Source organism: Podarcis liolepis (genome assembly GCF_965112155.1).
Source record: "Podarcis liolepis genome assembly, chromosome: Z".
In the NCBI taxonomy this organism is placed as follows: Eukaryota; Metazoa; Chordata; class Lepidosauria; order Squamata; family Lacertidae; genus Podarcis; species Podarcis liolepis.
The window spans coordinates 25,378,468-25,399,545 of NC_139570.1; the positions used below are offsets into that span (position 1 = coordinate 25,378,468).

The following is a 21,078-nucleotide window of genomic DNA, read 5'->3' on the forward strand; positions in this document are numbered from 1 at the left end:
AGTTTGACTCTTTCTTTTCTTCTCTTGTTTCAGGGCCCCGCAGGTCCCACTGGAACACAGGGCCCTATTGGTCCTCCTGGGCCCCCAGGTTTGCTGGTACGTTTCCTTGATGACCTCCATCTGGCTTGCAGAATGTGTAGATGGTGAAAGAAAAGTGCTTATAGCTGCCCAACTTGCGGTTTCAGAAGTGGGGGCAAACAGGTTGCCCAGGTCTATGGCCTGTGCCCCTTTCTCTTGTCCTGGTCATCACGACAGGTCCATGTTTGCATCAGGGTGCACTGTAACAATTTCCTGGGGAGCAGGGGTTTATATCCCGATGTATGGAGTTTTGCATGTGAAAGAACCATACCTTTGACCCGACCCATATGGCTCCCTTATGCACATATCCCTGGAGTTGTCTGGGGATCATATTTGCAGAAAAATAGCTCTCGCACTGTTATGTTATATGAGTATAGCAAATACAGAATTTAGAATCCCACTTGCCTTCTTCCGAAACAGGCTAACCTTTCTCATATGCACATCACTTGCAAAGCATTCTAGTCTAGGGATCGAATATCAGTGGCACAATTCAAACCATGTTCTAAACTATGGTTGAAGGATTGCTTGAACCAGGCCACTGAGATTTGATCTCTAGACAACTATGTTTCCTTTGCAGTGTATATACGTGATCAGGAGCAAGCTGTGGGCTCATGTCGCTCCCTTTCCATATGTGGCTTGGCTTTGAGTTTCTTGTTTAGTGCAAACCACAGTTTACCATGATATATGAATTAGCCAACTATAGTTCATGCTCACTCTCCAAACAGGAATGGGAAATGACACCTAAAAGTAGGTTTCGAATTGAAGTTTGGAAAGCAGGTGCAGTGTGGTGATTTGGATAACTTGCCCCCAATATCTCTTCCTGTTTCCCTTGTGGTGGGGAAAACTGGGGAGGAGAGATAAGTGGGTGTAATAAGTGCACCCCCTTCCCAAATGTTGCCTGTGAGCGGATGCAGCCCTCTCCTGGAGTACCCCTTTCTCTTCCATTACAATTAAGTATATTCCAAGTGATAAACCTGGGGTGGCGTTTTTCTTTTCTCCCCTTCCCCTGATTTATTTATTTGTCACTATAAAAGAAAGAAAAGAAACAATAAATAAATAGCAACAACAGAGCCAATGCTCTGTTTCTCAGAAGGCCAGCATGGATTTATCTTGTGGGGTTACAGAAGTAGTCCTGGAGATTGACTGCCGTGTTTGTCATTTTCAGGGTCCTCCCGGCCCCCCAGGACTACCGGGTCCTAAGGTATAGTATATTTTAACAGTGTTTGTCCTTGTTTGGTTGTTTGCATTCAGTATCATGTACTTAGGGTTTGTTGTCGTCTTCTTCTTATCATTTCAAATTCCTTTTAGGGCAACATGGGCTTGAACTTCCAAGGGCCAAAAGGAGAAAAGGTAAGTGTGGGGCATGGAAGTGGAGATTGGGCTTTGATTCTGCTCATTCTTGGTACTGCTTCTATGAGAGTGACCTAATGATGTTAACGTGCCTTGTTGTCTCTTGCGGGAATTAGGGTGAGCAGGGACTCCAAGGACCCCCGGGACCCCCAGGACAGCTTGGCGAACAGAAAAGAACAAATGATGTAGAGTTTCAGAAAGGTGATCAGGTAAGTGAGAGGAAGGTGGTTCCACAGGCATTCTTCCTTCAGCCAACCTTCATGGGTTGCTCTGGTTTGCATCAGTGGGTCACACTGTACCACACTCCCCCATCCCATCCGGCCCATTGTCTGGAGGAGAGTGTGAATGCCCCTGCCTTTGCTGCCTGCCCATTTGCTTGCACCTCCTCCAAACATACTTTGTGCAGCCCAAAATGCAGGCTTGACCACCTACTAACTCCTGTGATCTCTGCATCTGCAGCAAATCTACATCTCTTGTCTGCAGTACTAGCTACATAGCAGAGGCGGGGCTGCTGCTACAATTGTTTTAACTGTTTTAAATTTTTTAAAATTTGGGTGGGGTTTTTGCTTGCTTTTGTTGTTGGCTTCTGCTGAGTGAGGGGAGAGGTGTATCAGGAAAGAGGGACCCAGCCTGCCTCACATAGCAGATGCCTCTAAAGTCTGCTGGAACATAATAAGACAATCAATCTAGCAGGATACTCATAATTCAGCAGCGCAAATTATAACATGAGATAAAGAGGAGGAGAGAGGAAAATTTAGAACAAGAATACACAGATAGGTTGGGTATAGAGAGGAAACCAGGGATAGGAGTGGAAGGGAAATATATGAAAATAAGTTTTCTTTCTTTTTTCTTTTCTTATCATTTTTTTTATGCAACAGTTGTCGTACTAATGTTAATATACCAATGAAGAACTGTAATAGAAAAGCAAATGAAAACAAATAAATCCTGCTGGGGCATTGTACCTTAGATGGGAGCGAAATATTAAGTCCACAAGGGCAGTGATTTGTTTTCAACTATATCGTCTTTCTCTCTCTTCCCCAATGCTTGACAGGGCGTTCCAGGTGACCGAGGCCCCACAGGTCCCCCTGGGTTTCCAGGTCCTCCTGTAAGTCAGCTCCTTTCTGAGTCATTTTTGAAATCATAGCAAAGTGCACTAAACATCTTTGTTGTCACGGGTACTGACGCTGTGCTTCCTTTTTTCCAGGGTCTTCCCGGTGGTGGAAAAGGTGAAAAAGGTGAGCAAGGAGAACCAGGCAAAAGGGTAAGTAACTTCTTTGAACTCAACGTTTATCTTTCCAGACCTTGTATAACTTTGGGGATTCAGGTTTGGTCACCAAATACTGGGTAAGAAATTTTCCTTTCTCCTATGGTCCACTAAGATAGTGGGTTGGTCAGTGGTTTTCCCTGGACAAGAAGGGCCTCATTGATGGCACGCACCAGAATGCAGGTTTTTTATTCTGGGTTTAATTTAATCTGGACTGATTCCTGTTCTATCCTTGGAGTGGACACTGGCAACTATTAACAGAGAAAAACCTGATCACCTGGGCCAGCAGATCGCATTCCTCCAAAGGCTCATTATTTGGGGGAGAAGGGGGTGTTGATTCATGATTCAGTGAGTGGCTGGGGCCCACAGATAAGCCACATCCAGTCATGGCAGACCAGAAGATGTAAATACATTTATTAATTTCATTTCCAAATCTCTCACCACGAAACATCCTCAGGTGATTTAACATTAAAAGAGAAACAATAAAAAAGTATATAAAAACACAATTTCAAATCCAATAAATACAGAATCCACATAAAAGGATTGTTGAAGCATTCACAGAACTCACAGGCATTAGACTCTGTCACATGAAGCTTAGATATTTAAATTATAACAAGAAACATTAACAGACTCACAAAACTGTCTCCCAAAGAGCTGAAATAGTAAGTAGTGGCTGCAAAGCCCATGTTTACAAAGCATTAACTTTACAAAACATGGAAACCACACTGTGAGCACTGGCTTTGCAACCACTCCTTAGAGTGTGATTTCTGTATGTTGTAAAGTTATTCCAAGGAATCTTTCATTTTTTTTCGTCTGAAGCGTGTTCATCAGCAATATTTTAATACATATTGACACAACCAGCTTTAGCCACTGTTAATTTATTTTCTTATCAGACACATGGTAGTAAGAAAATCTTAGAATCCCCCCAAAAACTGCTATCCTTGTGGATTCTGTCAGCTGTCAAGAATGAGCTGTAAATTTAGCACATCTTGGGAATGCAAGTGATTTATTGTTCATAATTTCCATCCGAAAACAAACATGACAATCTTAATTCCTTTGTCGTGGGGAAGGTATATGGTAGCGCTGTGGGTGCCTTTTCTACAGCTCAGTGCGCAAGATGCCACTGTTTATATTCAAAACACTTCTTTTCTTTTCTTTTTCTTTTTTTTGAGAAATTCACTAGGTCCCCCCTTGCCTTTTGTTTTTGTTGTTTTAGAAAGCCAGTCTTTTAATAATTTCTTTGGCCACGCTATGCTTTCTACTTTATCAAAAGGACTTTGAGAATCGCCCCCCCCCCCAAATCTTCCTGTAATTTGCAGAAAAGGAAGATCGATAAATATTACAGAATCAGTCTGGGATTATTTCCTTTTCTGAATTTTTAAAATTGAATTTTAATAACAAACAATCTGCAAAAAGAAGAAGAAATTAAAGAAAACATAGGTTGGTGGTTTTTTTAAAAGGATAAGTTGTCACAATTGTAAAGAATATAGGGTACAGCTCTGTGATTTATGAAGTCAATAATAAGGCATACCAAGAGGAAAAGGAGGTGCGGTCTGAATTAAAACAATTACAAATTTTTATTTCGTAAAAATAAGATTAAAAACCCATTGTACTGTATAAATCCAGACACCCACATAGAGCCTAAGTTTGTTGGTCTGTTACATTGCCCTAAGAATTCATGCCATCATCTGTTTGCTGTGCTTTTTACTCCTGTCATTGTCATCTTTGGTCCTTGTTTTAATTACCCATGCTTACTATGGGGGTTGCCTGCCTGCTGGTATTCTTCCAGAAAGTCGCGCTGGAGAGACATTTTTCATATTATCTTAGCAAGTGGTATGAACAGCACAATGTCAGTAGCATATTTGTGCTTCCTAAACTGCTTGATTGCTTTTTCAATACACATTTGTATTTTAAAGGGGAAACCTGGCAAGGACGGAGAATCTGGTCAGCCTGGCTTGCCTGTGAGTCTGTTACATTTTTCTTCCTTCTATAATGACCTTTCACAGTTTTAAGTTTTTTGAGGATTGATTCCTTCTTTCTCCATCATAGGGTTTGCCTGGAGGTCGTGGTATACCTGGTTTTCCAGGAAGAGATGGAGAGAAAGTGAGTATGTTTTGCAACATGGAAAGCTCATTTTATTTGTTTGTCTGGAGTATTTTCACCCCACTCTGGAGCCAAAAAGAACTCTTCTAGTTGACTCGCAATCTAAAATAGGCTCCCAAGGTGTGGTCCGGGGAACAGCAGTGGTTTGAAAGTTTTGTTCAGGTAGCTTGCGAAAGCATCTCTCCGGACTGGCTTCAGTGGCTACCTCATCATTCCCTTGTGGTCTGTCTGGAAGGTTTGTGGGATGGGCCAGAAATGACAGAGGGAGGCTCTGCCTTCCTCAGAGGAATAAAGCCATAGCTCACAAAAGTCAGGGGAAGGTCTCTAGGCTAAGTGGTCTGCCAAGAAGATCCTTGACTATTTTTGAATGGTCTGCGGAGGGCGGAACGTTTGAGAACCAGTGCTATAAAGGGCATGATACAAAATGAAAATTAGTTGATAGGGAGGAGGGGGGAAATGAATCCATTTCTTCGATGCAAAGTTCTTAAAATGGCAAGAAAATGGAAGCAGTTCAAAGAGAAGAGGAGGTAAAAGTTACAGTGGTACCTTGGGTTACGGATGCTTCAGGTTATAGATGCCACTAACCCAGAAATAGTGCTTCAGGTTAAGAACTTTGCTTCAGGATGAGAACAGAAATCATGCGGCGGCAGCGGGAGGCCCCATTAGCTAAAGTGGTACCTCAGGTTAAGAACGGACCTCTGGAACGAATTACATTCTTAACCCGAGATACCACTGTACTGTGTTCTTAGCAAGCCAATGGAATGGCCTTACCTCCTTTGGCTCTCTTTGTTTTAGCTTGATGGAATAGCGTCAGCTTAAGGATACATGCCTTGGTAGCTCAGTCGGTGTTGTGGGTTCAAGCCCCATGTTGGGCAAAAGATTCCTGTATTGCAGGGGGTTGGACTAGGTGACCCTTGTGGTCCCTTCCATCTCTATGATTCTGCGGGGGCTTGGTGGAGCTTGTTTCTTAGCATAGTCAAGTGAGTGGCCCTGCTTTCCTATTAAACTTGCTGAATTTTTTTTTGGGCAGGGCAGTAAAGGTGACACTGGTCCTCCTGGTCCTCCTGGACATGTAAGTTTCTGCCCGTTCATTCTGTTTCCTCCCTCCCTTAAGTTCCTCTGTGGCATGTTGATTATGTTCATTTAATTCACTTATTTTTAATGTTTTGTGTTGTAATTGTAAAATGTTACAAAGTGGTATTATACAGTGGTACCTTGGGATGCAAACGGGATCTGTTCCACATCCTGAATGGAACATTCGCATCCTGAATGGAATGTAAGATGCGACGGCGCATTTGTGTGGGTCGCGTTTTGCCACTTCCGCACATGTGTGTGACGTCATTTTGAGCATCTGTGCATGCGTGAACGGCAAAACCCGGAAGTAACACGCTCCGTTACTTCCGGGTTGCCATGGAGCTCAACCCAGACGCGCTCAACCTGAAGCACATTCAACCTGAGGTATGACTGTATATTACATCGGCTACCAACACCACCCCCCGCCAAAAAACCCTTACAAATATATACCAATACACAGCTTTTTTTGAAAATGAGCATGGTCTTAAAATGAATAATACTTACAGATATTTTGAAGATGACATATTATCTCTTTGCAGGAACCATCCCTTTGTAAATATCTATCCCAGTATGCTAAAAAATGATTCCAGTTTTCACAATACACCATGATCTCCACTGGTTTGCTCACAGCCTCCGTGAAACATAACTAAGTACTAATTTAGCTTGATAGAATCTCTATCCTTTTCTGTGTGTGTAGCTTTCTTTTAATGGAATATTCCAGGCAATTCTAAGGCCAGATACTGGAACAACGGTGGGACCAAAAGGTAGTAAAGGGTTGCCAGGAATCCCTGGAGACAAAGGAGAACGTGGATATCCAGGCCAACAGGGGCCACCTGGCCTACCAGGTTCACCAGGTAAGACCCTTGAGTGTCCGGAGCATTAGGACCAAACACACACGAAGCGACTTCTCCCCAAAGCCAGTTCAGGAATCAGGGCTGATTTGGATTTGCACCCTGATTTTGTTCTGGATTCGACCAAATCAGTTGCCCATCATCCCTAGTAGGAATTCTGTTTGTTTGTTTTGAGATATTTTATAATGTGACACCAGCACTCTCCTGCAAGGATCCCACTGCCCTGCTTAAAGGTAAAAACCTGGGATCTGCTGGAATCTTCTCACCATCCAGGCCTGTAGTGATAAATCAGACAATTGCAAGCGATTTTAAAGTATTTAAGCTACAGCTATAACAGAACTGACAGAGTAGAGAATACAAAATAATGCATCAAGGAATAAATAACACAAACAAAGGTTCTGATATGTCCTTCTTGCTTCTCTCCTGTGCTTACTTTGACCGCATTCACACCTGACATATAAAGCACTATGTTGCCCAGGCATGCCCAATATGCCTTACTTTACTTCCGCTTATGTTGTAACTTCCTAACTGCTTTTCTATGATGTAGTGCCCCCATAATGCAGAGACCCCTTGGTTATAATTATGCTGCATTAGATCCAAAGACAGGGGGACGCGGGTGGCGCTGTGGGTAAAACCACAGTGCCTAGGACTTGCCGATCGTATGGTCGGCGGTTCGAATCCCCGCGGCGGGGTGAGCTCCCGTCTTTCGGTCCCAGCTCCTGCCCACCTAGCAGTTCGAAAGCACCCTTAAAGTGCAAGTAGATAAATAGGTACCGCTTTATAGCGGGAAGGTAAACGGCATTCCGTGTGCTGCGCTGGTGCAGGCTTGCCAGAGCAGCGATGACACACTGGCCATGTGACACGGAAGTGTCTGCGGACGGCACCAGCTCCCGGCCTCTAGAGTGAGATGAGCGCACAACCCTAGAGTCTGTCAAGACTAGCCCGTACGGGCAGGGGTACCTTTACCTTTACCTAAATGTAAAGACACACACCTACTTTACCTTGGCCTCTCTGATGGTTATGATTATTTATTATTGATGTTATATATCACATGCAGTTTGGCTCTTTTCCTTGTGTGTTGGGCAAAACCAGGGGGCGGAAAGAAAACCCAGAGTTGATTTTAAGTATATTATAATAACCAAAAGGCTTTACATAGAAGTATTTGTAGAAGCCCTCTCACTCCCAAGTTGATCTTTTAAATGTATCTTTCATCACCCACAGGTGTGTTTCATTCTCTCTCTTATACAGCTTGAATTTCTTGTGTTTAGCTGTGAGATTTCACACCTGTACAACCCAAATGCTTTCCATGTGCCTGAAACTCTTATTTGCTAGCCCTTGTTGGGAGTGCCCATTTTAAATAGTTGCCTCTGGATAGAGCAACTTGCAAAAAAAGATGTTTTGCTTCATTGCCTGGTTGGTTTCCCTTTGCTTCCCTCTAAAAGCGTCCTAATTTTGAATTACAAAGATGCTGAGATCTTTTCTCATTGCAGGAATTCCAAGTGTTGGCTCTCCTGGTACTCCTGGTTTTCCCGGTGAGAGAGGACAGAAGGGGGATCAAGGCCTTCCTGGAATCCCAATACCAGGGCCACCTGGAAATGATGGACAACGAGGCTTACCTGGCCCCCCTGGGCCCCCCGGCCCCCCTGGAACTACCATTCCACCCAGTAAATAATGTTTTTTTGTCTATAAATCAGTGGCTAAAATGCTCTTCATTTGAGGAATGACTAGCTGGGTCTTCAATACACGCAGTCTCAAAGCTTTTAGATGGCTCATGATTTCAATCCCTACCAACTCCAGGTAGGACTGGGAAACACTCGTGTCTGAAACCCAGGAAAGCTGCTGCCAATCTGTGTAGACAATACTGAGCTAGAAGAACCAGCTTCCTAAGTAGCTTGTCAGTCTTACATGGGTGGATGGAAGATGGAGTAAACTTACTGAGCTTTGGCTCATCTACCCATAAGTTCTCTTAGTTCTTGAACTGCATTTGCTTTTCCTTTCAGTTGACAGACTCTGTGAGCGAGGACCCCCTGGCATCCCAGGACTCCCAGGAGAACAAGGATTTACGGGGGAGAGAGGCCAGAAAGGTGGGTTCCCACAATGCCATTGATTTTTTTACTTGTCTTTCATAGGCTGTGATCCAAATAGTGGTTTAGGTTCATGTAAGGATATTCCACTGGTCCAATCCCAGTTTAAATTCTCTCCACCCACCATCATATTACAGACTTCTTCTGAAATTCCAAGTAGTTTCCAAAGAGTTATCCATGTGATTTCTTTGGGTGGGTGGGACTGTTTGACAAAGGCATATCTAAAGCCTTCTGGAGGTCACTAAACTAGTTTCATCTAGACATGCTTCAGGATGCACTGATAGGAATTTAGTTATCCACTGGATAACTAAATGCTCCAATGTAGTTTTTGACTTTTAAAGGCCATCAAAATACATTCAGAAATGGTTAACAGAAAATCCTATTTAATATTTAAAAAATATGCCGATTTTTTAAAAATCTAAGATTAATGCAGAAGCAGAATGGAATAGACATAAATGTGATACAGGCCAGGAACTTGATTTGCCCCTCCCCCTTTTCATCTTTGTATCCTGTCCACTTTTTTTAGAGCTTATTCCACCACCAAACGATGTGAATTGGAACAAGCATCAGCAGTTTTAAAGCTTGTTTTGTATGTGGATGTGATGACTGAATGTGGTAGATCTAGGGGAGACATTTTATATCACAGACTGTATCCATTGGCTGTAAAGTTTTGATTGCTGTTTTGTAGTGAGATCTTGCAAGATATCTCAATGTCTACATAAGTATCTAGTGTTTTCTGTTGAACTTTGACTGCTAATTCAGGCTTTCTGCAGGTACGTATTTGTAAGAAACCAGAGCTATTAAGCAGAGTTGTGTTGATCTGTCCTGCAGGGTACTTTACTCACACTTGCAGCAGGGTTTCTCTTATTTCAAGGGAAGTGTGGAAGCAGGGAAGGTGGAGTTTGAGACTAAGCTGTATTTAAGGAAACAGTGCATAGTTAATTTATTGTGCCTGAGACCAAACAGCTATTGCTTTTCCATGAGTGCACAGACTGCTACTCCGGTTCTTCTCTATGCTACTCCAGTTCTTCGGTGCATGCCGAATATGTACAAGAAGTCTGCATTTGAATACTTAAATGTACTCATACCCATAGGAAATGATACTCACCTCTTTATTTATGTCTTTGTTTCCAGGTGATAAAGGAGACACCTGTTTTAACTGCATTGGATTTGGCACTTCAGGCCCTCCAGGGGAGAAGGGAGTACCAGGTTTACCTGGAAGCCCAGGTATACAGTGGCTGCTTCCAGCCTTTATCCACCTTTTGATTATTCAGATTTAGGACTATGTTTTGATTTGTTTGCTTTACAGTGATGAACCGCTTTCTAAACAACAACTGTGTATGTGTATTGGGAAAACCATGACACACTACGTGTAGCTAAGGGATAAGTGTTTGCGTGTTGAGGTCCCCAAGCCACCCCTAAATAAATTCACACTTCACACCATAATTTTTTATTTAAGGTTTTCGGCATAATTTTTTTGGCCACAACTTTATTAAATACAAACAATGTGAGTGGTTGCTTAGGCATTGGTTACGGCTATCTGTCCCCGCCCAGGAACAGAACTGACATCCACAAGCCTGCAAAGTCAGTAAGGGAAAACATTTTATGGGGAGTAGATGGAGCTGGGTACCAGACCCTCACCTCTCCCCAAACGCTCCCAGGGGCTCTTACGTGGCCCTATCCCCCTTTACAGGGGTGCGGACAAAAGCATGGTGAGCCCCTGGATTCCTTTAATGGAATACCCTTGCAGCAACAGCATTGGAGGGGCAGGCACACCCAATCCATACCCCTCCACCAACCATTTTTTTTCTAAAACCAATGCCTAACTGCAACCTTACAAGTTGTGACGATTTGTTACGCAGTAGGCAAAAACCAAATAGCACCAGCCAATCAGCCAAATGGGCAAAATTCCTACCAGGCCCCTGCCCCAAAAGCAGACAACCCCATGACAGGCATAGCAAGGTCAAAATGCAACAAACACCCTAAAATTAGGGAAGGTGGGCCGGTGATCCGATGCACCCAGTGAAAAGAGGAAGCTCAACGCTGCGCGCAGGAAATATATTCAACTCAGGCTGTCACTCAAAATTGGCAACATCAAACTCTCCCCGGCAACCTGAGGAGTCCAATCGCACTTTGGGCCAACCAAAACCAACTTGCCCAGCAACAGGGGGTGTCTGGTTAACCCCACCACAACCCGTGCTCTCCATGAAGGAGAACATGCTTTGTGGGCATATTTATGCACAAAGCAGGCAAGCTGGTTAATATTCTAGTACATCTGCTCACAGATACCTTTTGGTATTTGAATGTCCCACAGCTTATTTCCTTTTCTTGCCGTAAGTTTGATTGCTAGCAGAAGCAGGACCAATGCTTCCCACATGCCATGGTAGTACACCACTGTGGAAGCAGACCACCACTAAGGATATCTGTGAGATTTTTTCCATCTGAATTTCATCCTGGATTTGGATATTCCAAATCACCTGACCTTGTTTCCAGAGTGGCATGTGTTTTCAGATTGCCTTTCCTCCATTTTTTATATTGGTCAGACGACTGTGCATGCAAAGTACGCCAGTTTTTGGTTTGCATCTTTGCTCTGTCTCTCTCTTCTTTTTTGCACAGATGTGCATTAATTTGATCACAGTTCAAAAAGGAATCTTGAGGTGACAATGCAATTGCACCAGGTCTCCCTTTTTGTGCTGTCATTTAACCAGTGCACACCCTAGAGGCATGCAAAATATCTGGATGCATCCCAACAAAGAACCAAAGTAGGAGTGCTTCAGACAGATATAAGAAGAACTCCAGGGGTGGAGAGAAGGGAGTGTGAGACCTGTTTTGGGACTGACAGGTCTAGTTTCTAATGAGAGGTGATGATTTTACCAGGGCTCTCCAGTCAGAGTGTTCTACACTCCCCTAGGACATGTGCAAATGGGTTATGCAACCTTCCTTTTCACACTGTGTTTATGTGCATAGGTAGCCTATTAAAAAGGAAAGACGGCAACTGAAAACTGTCAAACTACAAATTCTGAAATAAGTTTTTAACCCCCCCCCCCTGTTTAATTGGAAGGTAGATCATGGGGCAAAGCAGACCAAGAACCACATGCAGTGGAGGGGTTTGGGATCTGCCCATCCTTAACTGCCACTAGCCATAAATCATCCCCTGGACTAAATCTAGGAAACAGTCAAATAGCCTTTGTAGTGACTACAACTAGCATTGCATCATTCCCCTGTGAGGTTTTCTGGGAGTCTTCTAACATACTATCCACAAAGAACACTAAACAATTTGCGTTGCCCATGTCATGTGTAGGCCGTTTTCTAGCTGCTCTCACTGATTTTTCCCTCCCTCCTTTCATGATCAGGTTCTATTGGTTTTCCTGGGCCGAAAGGTGATAAAGGAGTCCCTGGCCTTATTGGTAGTGTTGGACCACAAGTAAGCACCATTAATTGCTGTTTGTTGGGAGCATGGGGTTAGAGGGAGAAAGTAGGGGGAAATATGTGCAATCCTAATTACTGCAATAGTTAAAATTCTTTATCTAGGGTCTTCCCGGCCCTCCTGGCTCTCCTGGACGTCCCGGTGCAAAAGGCGATCCAGGTGATGTTCTTGCTTTCCCTGGGTTGAAAGGCGAGAAGGGGAACCCTGGCTTCCCAGGCCCTCCAGGTCTGCCTGGGTTAGATGGATCTCGTGGACAAGATGGACTGCCGGGTCTTCCTGGGCCCAAGGGGGAGCCAGTAAGTGAATGTGAAACCAATGCACTTCCATTTCGACCAAGTGTAATTTGAGAGTGTTTTAAATGCTAACAAAACACAATGGTCATTGAGTACTTGGCCAGTCTACCGATGGCTCCCAATATTGGCAGCCTCAGTGGTGGCTGGGGCCCAATGCGACTGGAAAGTTGGAAGCCATGGGGGCCAACAGTAGGTGGAGCCAAACCCCATGACTGGCAGAGTCAGCTAATTCTAGTTTTGTTCCTATCCGCCTGTAGATGAATTCTGCAAGGATAGCACTGAGGGTAGAGGTTGCATTCTACACCATATGTTTAAAGCACTATGACACCACTTTAAATAGCAGTGGCTTCCCCTAAGAAATTCCAGGAGCTGTTAAGAGTGCTGAGAGTTGTTTGGAGATCCCAATTCCCCATACCCGAGCTATAATTATCAGAGTGGTTTGACAATAAATACCTTTTCAAAGGGAACTCTGGGAATTGTGAGGAAAATAGGGGTCTCCTCTAACATGACTCAGCACCCTTAACAAACTACAGCTCCCAGAAATCTTTGGGGAAAGCCACTACTGTTTAAAGCATCATCATACTGTGTTAAATGTATGGTGTGAAGGGAAAAGGTGACAGGTGATGCCACCTCCTGACATGGTTGTAAGTAGGAAGTCAGGCAGGTGGAGGCTGGTTGTGTGCAGACTGTGGTTGGTGGGGCAGTGCGCCATTGGCCCAACTTCCACTGGTAAGAAGTAACATTAATAGGTGCAGCTTTTACATACCATGATAAACTGGCATAACGTCCTCTCAAATGCACAGGTGGGCCATATTCCCCAAGGCAGTGCTTGCAGTGTGACTCCATTCTCTTCCAAGTTGAATGGCATTTTTGCATCTTAGCCTACTGCCAACCCACAGCTGCCATTGCTCAGTGGTGGGGGGCCACTGCTTTGCATGCAGAAGGTCCCACATTAACTTGCTTTTAACTCTGATTTGTGCAAATTTGGTGAAGTAACTAAAGAAATAATCTGCCACAGCAGATTACACACACACACACACACACACACACACACCTTGTGGCTGATATTGAAAGAGGAAAAGTAATTCTAGTACAGTGGTACCTCGCAAGACGAAAAACGCACAAGACGAAAGAGTTTTCCGTTTTTTGAGTCGTTCCGCAAGACGAATTTCCCTTTGGGCTTGCTTCGCAAGACGAAACGTCTTGCGAGTTCTTGCGAGTTTGTTTCCTTTTTCTTAAAGCCGCTAAGCCGTTAATAGCCACTAAGCCGCTAATAGCTGTGCTTCGCAAGACGAAAAAACCGCAAGACGAAGAGACTCGCGGAACGGATTAATTTCGTCTTGCAAGGCACCACTGTACCAGCACTTACGGAAAGGCTTAAATCAAATAATACTGTAATCTGTTATTATGTTATAAAAAGCTTAGATGTGTTGGGGTTTTTTTGCAATCAAGTGGTATATAAATTGTGTTAAATAAATAATTAATGATATTATTATTCCCATTGGGCCTAAATATTTGTTATTTCCTTTATATGAATTGCATTTTTTCTTATTTTGTTGTTTACAGTCCTGAGCTTCTTTGGGAGGAAGGGCAAGACAGAAATTTAATAAAACACATGTTAAACTGTGTCATTAATGGATAATACAAAAGTGTTAATTTTATTTAATTTCCTCTGAGTCTGCATCCATATTAGTCCTTCTTATCTGAATCCTAAGGAAAGTCACTGAAGATTACAATTGCTTTGTACATTGCAATCTGCCCCACCCACCCCAAATTGTGGGGACAAAGAAGAGAATGGCTATTTCCATTATGCACTCATAATCTGGTGAACCAGGTTGGATTCCCTGCTCCTCCACATGCAGCTGCTGGGTGACCTTGGGCTAGTCACACTTCTTTGAAGTCTCTCAGCCTCACTCGCCTCACAGAGTGTGTGTTGTCGGGGAGGAAGGGAAAGGAGATATCCGCTTTGAGACTCCTTAGGGTAGTGATAAAGCGGGATATCAAATCCAAACTCTTCTTCTTCTTCACTTGCCTTGGGTAGCTTCCCATAGGCATATGCCTGGCCCAATCAGATTTCAAATGAGCTTCGTTCAATCCAAGTGTTTGGGGGTGGGGGTTGGAGTGAGCTACAAACTCATTTTACCAACTTTCCCCTTGTCCTTTTAGGGTGGCATCAGTTTCAAAGGGGACAGGGGACTTCCTGGTGATCCAGGAATTCCTGGTATTCCTGGTGATCGAGGGCCTCCAGGATCTCCTGGATTTGGCCCCCAAGGTCCTCCAGGCCAGAAGGGCGTTCAGGGTGTTTCAGGGCGTTCAGGAGCCCCTGGAGGTCCAGGTAAGTTTCTTTGTCTTATTTGACCAAACCACAAAAAGGAATGTTTGCATCATTGGGTTCAACAGGGACCATCCTTGCTAACACTAAAAAAAAAGAACTCTAAAATGATCAATTTCATGAGATGATCTGTTGTTGCCGCAAAACTTTTTGTAACTCAGCATTTAGCTTGTTTAAACCTTGGGGACTTCTTTTAACCTTTGTAGTTGAGTTATCTAAAGATGATGTAAAGATAGTGTCATCAGGTAAGAAAAAGATCAAAGCTGTCTTTTAAAACAATTATATAAACACAAACCGTGCTTGGGAATTCCAAGAAACCAAAAGAATCAGTGCAGTTTCAAAAGATTCAGACTGTCATCTTGTTTAAAAATGGTGTCCCAACTGTATTTAAACATTAACAAAAACCTGCTCCTTGATCCATCCTTGACACCTTAGTTAAAAGGATACAGTGGGAGATAATGGGACAAACTCTTTTCTGCCTGAGACCCTGGAGAGTCAGTTGCCAGAGTAGACAATAGCAAATAGTCTGACCTAGTGTAAACACAACATCCAGGATGCCTCTAGTCTACATGTGCAGCAGAATGAGTTGCTGGGGTTGCCTGGGCCACTTCTGACCGCATGTGAAAAAGACTATAATAATTTGTCAAAATGCATAACGAACAAACAGCTTTCTGAAAGATATTGATGACGGTGATAATGAACATGTATGTATTGCCCGATACTACTACTAGTAATAACAATAATTCTTATTAGTATTATTTACATTTATACACTGCCATTAATTTGGTCCTCTGTGCAGTTTACAACATTCAGAAAATATGGGATACAGTTCAAAGGAACAAAAGCTGTAAAAGCAATTGCAAAAAATATAAATCGGCACATAAGCTATCTAAAAGCCAGCAGAAACACAGTAACATAAAATCAACTTAGAATCAGCATAAAACCTGTAATGGGGAAATAATTTGGTACAATAAGTTAAATACCAGTTGTAAATTAAAAGACCTGGGAGAATTTGTGGTGATGATATGATGTGTAACCTGTAGATAAGATTCAGACTATCGACTGGGGTAAAATGAACCTAATTCATGCACTGTCAGCATCCGTGTGAGTCTGCTAATGAAGGAAGGAAGTGCACAGTGGGAAAATGTGGCTCCTTCCCACTCCAACATTACCCCAGGCTGGTGCCTGGAGACATCAGTTTGGGAAGTAACTTTAGAAAGCCTTAAGCAACTTAAGTCCTGTATACTTGAAGGACCAACTGCCTGAACTCTTATATTCCAGCTCAATCACTGAGATAATCTGTAGGAGCATCACTGGTTGTCCCGTGAGTCAGTGAGGTTGATTTGACAATATGAAACTCAGCCTTCAGACTTGTGGAATGCTCTTGCAATAGATATCTATCAGGTGTTGTTGGTTTTGATTTATAAATGTTTGCTATTATACATCTACCTTTAGGGCCCAAAGGGGAACCTGGACAAACTATCACAGAAACAGGATCTCCAGGTAACCCCGGCCCCCCAGGCAGAGATGGTGAAGTTGGCCTTCCAGGTAAATAAATTTGTTGTTGTTCCAAGTGAAATACTATTATTTACATTTTTTGTAGTGGGTTTTTTTTCCTAATTCAATTGTTCCTGTTTGCAGGTGATCCTGGCCAGCCAGGGGCACCTGGATTGCCAGGCATCCCAGGCTCAAAAGGGGATCCAGGATTACCTGGCATTGGACTTCCAGGCCCACCAGGACCCAAAGGTTTGTCTCTGTCATATTCTATGATGCCAGGGTGGTGTGCTGGCAAGATGTCTATAGTTAGTCTGTGGAGAGCTAGGTTTAAAACCTTGCCCAGCCGCAAAGCTCCCTGGGTGACCCTGGACCTCTCCAAGCAACAACCTACTTGTGATGATGAAAGAGGTCCTGCTACATGGGCCACCCTGAACTCTCCAGAAGAAATTGCTTTTGGAACATAGACATCAGAAAAACCTGATACAGTGGTGCCTCGCAAGACGAAATTAATCCGTTCCGCGAGTCTCTTTGTCTTGCGGTTTTTTCATCTTGCGAAGCACGGCTATTAGCAGCTTAGCGGCTATTAATGGCTTAGCGGCTATTAACAGCTTAGCGGCTTTAAGAAAAAGGAAACAACCTCACAAGAACTCGCAAGACATTTCGTCTTGCGAAGCAAGCCCATAGGGAAATTCGTCTTGCGGAACGACTCAAAAAACGGAAAACTCTTTCGTCTTGCGCGTTTTTCGTCTTGCGAGGCATTTGTCTTGCGAGGTACCACTGTACTCCCCTGTGGGGTTAAAAAAACCAAATCTGTCTGCTACAGTAGTCATGTGTTTAATTTTTAATTGGTGTGTTTGTATTTTTGTGGAAATTCTGGCCTTTCAGAAAGGAAATGAGAGAAGGTTTAGAAAAAGTTGGGATTTATCGTTAACTGCCCCCACAGCAACTTGTCTAAATCCATGTTTTAGATATAAATAGCTGGTTAATCATATCTGATTGGTTCTGTTTGGAGATAATGGCAGAATCAGGATATGGGAGAGAATCCCATCATATGAAAGGACTGAGCAAGAAGATCCTAAGAACACAAGAGCCCCGCTGGATCAGACCAAAGGCCCATCTTGGTCCAGCATTGTGTTTATCAGAGTGGCCAATCTGCTGCCCCAATGGGAAGCCTGTAAACTGTAAATAAGGGCAATAGCGCTCTCCAGCTGTTCTTCCCCAGTGACTGGCACTCAGAGGCATCTTACCTTATTAATCCATCTGCAATGTCAAAACTTTAGCAGTCAATTTGATTTGAAACAAATTGTGTTAACAAACGGCAAAAACAGAAGCTTGCAGAATGCCTTTTGAAGATTGCTGATGCTTCGTAGTAGTGAGCTCCAAACCCTCTTCTTTGTTCTTTTAGGATATCCTGGGTTGCCAGGCCTTCCTGGTGTACCAGGAAACCCTGGAAGAGCAGGTCAGGATGGACCTCCTGGACTTCCTGGATTAGCAGGACAGAAGGTCTGTAAATGGGTTCTCTCCATTTGCTTGGGATGTTATGAAGAACTATTGCATGCAATAAAAACAGTGGGGTTGGTCTTTGTTGACAGTGCAAGAATGGTCAAACTTCCTGGTCCTATAAGTTACATTCATAATGCTTATATGGTTAAGTACTAAAAGATTGTTTGTTTGCTCCTGCCCAAGGTATGATAGGGGATTAGTGGTTGGAGTCTTCAGTACTGCCTCCAGTTAATGGGAGTTCAGAATTAACTAACAGGCACTTGGGTACCAAATGGGAACCTCACAAATGCTAAAGGTGTTCAACGTAAAATTCCTATGCCTCTTTCTCTGTAATTTACTATGCATTACCCACTCAAGACAAACTACTGTGCTGGCAAATATAATATACTTCTGTAAAAGAAAAAGTTATAGCCATGTACTTTTTCTTCTTCTTCCCCATAATAGTGAAAGGGGAAGCACAAAACCTCATTCTGCTGGATCAAAATTCAGATTTGGACCCTGAATAAAATTGGACAGCCTCTGAAGTGTTTCAGATCAAATAATGCTCTTTCCAAAGTATTGAATTAGGCTCTGAATCAAATCTTGTGGTCAGTGCACACCCTTAGTTTGTACTATTAACCACAGTTTAGAATGTTAAACCATGGTTTGAACTTACAAAAATATTGCCACAAAGTATGGTTTAGATCTGTTTGTCTGCTTTCCTTTCCCATCTACTCAGCACTCATATTTCTGTTGTTCAGCAGTAACCATTAATATAATTTATTAATTTAGACATCATAAAAGCCACAATGATAAAAAGTGATGGTTTGGAAAACTCACTTTGAAGCATGGCCTCTAGTTTCTGGCTTTCGGGCCAATTGCAAACCATAGTTTGCTAATTCAAACATAATGTAAGAATGTAGTTAAGCTACATTAATTGTTGCTTGGTGTGATAGCTGAATTATCAAGTCAAATGTATACTTATACCCCATTTCAGTAGTTACTGTAGTCAAGAAGGGTTCACAATAAATATAAAAGCCACAGGAACAAAGCAAGAATGTTCTGAGTTATTGTTTGACTCTCTTTCTTATGTTGCAAGGGGGACCGTGGTTTTGGTGTTCCAGGACCAGCTGGACCACCTGGGCCACCGGGTTTCAAAGGAGCACAAGGTCCCAAAGGTGATTCCGGCTTTCCAGGAAACCCTGGCCTTCCAGGACGGATAGGTTTTGATGGAACTCCAGGGCCTAAAGGTACAGATACTGCTAACTTTATGCTGCCAGTTAGTGCAGACAATACTGAACTAGATGGGCCAGTGATTAGACTGTATCAGGCAGCTTCCTGTGTTCCTGTGCTTATGGAGTGTTGTGCTCATAAGCACTTCTGTCCGGTCTTTGTTAAGATAGATCAGCTCAATACCACCTGTGAGCTTAATCATGGTTTGATGTGATAGGTGACCTGACAAACCTTGGTTTACAGTTCCCTAAGTTACCTGTATTGGAAACAGTGGTTTTGGAAACCATGGGTTGTGCTACCTATGACTTGGCATATATTAAATTGAGAAACTGTAATTAACTATCAGTGTTCTGCTTCGTTGAGACTGGTTGAAATTACATCTTGAAATGTTTGCAACCTTTTAAAGATTTGATTTGTTGGATTTTTCTTTCCAGGTGACCCGGGGCTACGTGGCCAACCTGGGTTACCAGGACCTCCAGGGATTCCAGGGATTGGCGGCCAAGGCCCACCTGGGCCTCCAGGGCCTCCAGGACCTGTGGGTCCACCAGGTAGGTCTCACAACAACTGGCCTGTAAATGGCATGATCCCAAAACCAACACATCAGAGTAGAAAATGAGGAAATTCAGACTGACCATCCATTTGACTTTCTTCCATTATTCCCTTCCATATATAGCCTAGAGTTTTCCCAAACTTTTTGTTGCACTGAACAGGCTGAAGCGAGCCCTAAAATAATCAATATGCTTATTGCCATTTGGGCTGCTTTAGAATAGCTGGTCCAAGAATAGCTTGAGTTCCTAACTGGACTCAAGAGGCTTAAACTCTTCATTGTACCAGTGCAGATCTGGAAAGAACTGTTACCTTAGATCACAGTCACCTGCTTCCTGACTTCCAGTTGTGAAATTTGTTCAACAAAGCTTTTTGTATTTTATGAATGAATGAATGAAGAAGATTCTGGATCCTGATTTTAGGTGAATTCTCAATGCGGGATTCAAATGATGGTGTGCCCTTAACATATAAATTATTATAATAAAACTCCTGTCCACAGAAAGCTAGCAGGTAATGGGGAAAACCGTTCTAGCTTAGCCTTCTCCCTAACCTACTAGATTTCTATGCAGACTTTTTAAAAAGGAACACTCCATCCTGTAACCATCACAACTACAGTCTGACGTCGCACAGTCTAAACATAGGCTGAACCACAGTGAAGTGAGTGAAATGAGGTGCTTAAAAGATATTACCCCTTCTACTTAGAGGGCAATTGACTGGTGTACTGAAGGAACTTTAAGTCCAGATATATGGAGTGTCATCACAAGGACATTGGGTTGCAGTCAACGTAACTTCTACTCAGAGTACACATAAGCTAGTCATGGCCATTAATTTCATTGGGTCTACTCTGACTAGGACTAGCATGCGATATACAAACCATTGTTACTGTGGCACAAAATCAGACTGCAGACTCAGTGATCTGGGAGTAAGCCCCATTGAACTCAGTGGGACTAACTTCTGAGTACATATCTTCAAGCAGAGGTGGGCAGCTACGTTGTTGTTGATGCCCTTGTGCTTATTTCCCTGCACTGAGCAGGAGGTTGAACAAAGTTCTCACCAACTCTATGAATCTATGGCAGAGCTTTCCAAACTTTTCATGATGGTGACACACTTTTTAGACAATCATCATTTTGTGACACAGTAATTCAGTTTTACTAGCAAACTGGAGGTTAAACTAACCCATTTCCAGTCCCAGAAGGAGTGCAGGGAGCTTTTGTGTGACGCACGTATGCACAGCAGCCAACAAACAAATGTGTCACAACACAGTTTGGAAGCTCTGATCTATGGCTATATCCACACTATACATTTTAAGTATTGTTATACCACTTTCATGACTTCCCTCAAGAACTGTAGTTAGGAGACCCCTTTCCTCTTGAAGAGCTACAATTCCCATGGGATGGGGGATTAATTATTAAACTACCCTAGGAGCTATTGCTCTGTGAGGGGAATAGGGGTCTCCTAACAACT

General features: G+C 43.1%; 1 protein-coding gene across 1 annotated transcript in view; it reads left to right on the plus strand.

The window, feature by feature from the left end:
- The window catches only part of COL4A5 (collagen type IV alpha 5 chain), a 142,284-nt gene that overhangs the window by 73,014 nt on the left and 48,192 nt on the right, over window positions 1-21,078 (plus strand). The window contains exons 10-30 of the mRNA XM_083484952.1: window positions 34-96; window positions 1,244-1,279; window positions 1,387-1,428; window positions 1,545-1,637; window positions 2,480-2,533; window positions 2,633-2,689; window positions 4,609-4,653; window positions 4,742-4,795; window positions 5,826-5,867; window positions 6,591-6,723; window positions 8,211-8,384; window positions 8,721-8,804; window positions 9,939-10,031; window positions 12,158-12,228; window positions 12,336-12,527; window positions 14,691-14,859; window positions 16,312-16,404; window positions 16,498-16,602; window positions 17,759-17,856; window positions 18,935-19,085; window positions 19,503-19,616. Coding sequence (XP_083341078.1) covers window positions 34-96; window positions 1,244-1,279; window positions 1,387-1,428; window positions 1,545-1,637; window positions 2,480-2,533; window positions 2,633-2,689; window positions 4,609-4,653; window positions 4,742-4,795; window positions 5,826-5,867; window positions 6,591-6,723; window positions 8,211-8,384; window positions 8,721-8,804; window positions 9,939-10,031; window positions 12,158-12,228; window positions 12,336-12,527; window positions 14,691-14,859; window positions 16,312-16,404; window positions 16,498-16,602; window positions 17,759-17,856; window positions 18,935-19,085; window positions 19,503-19,616 — 1,963 coding nt within the window. The remainder of the gene's footprint in view (window positions 1-33; window positions 97-1,243; window positions 1,280-1,386; window positions 1,429-1,544; window positions 1,638-2,479; window positions 2,534-2,632; window positions 2,690-4,608; window positions 4,654-4,741; window positions 4,796-5,825; window positions 5,868-6,590; window positions 6,724-8,210; window positions 8,385-8,720; window positions 8,805-9,938; window positions 10,032-12,157; window positions 12,229-12,335; window positions 12,528-14,690; window positions 14,860-16,311; window positions 16,405-16,497; window positions 16,603-17,758; window positions 17,857-18,934; window positions 19,086-19,502; window positions 19,617-21,078) is intronic.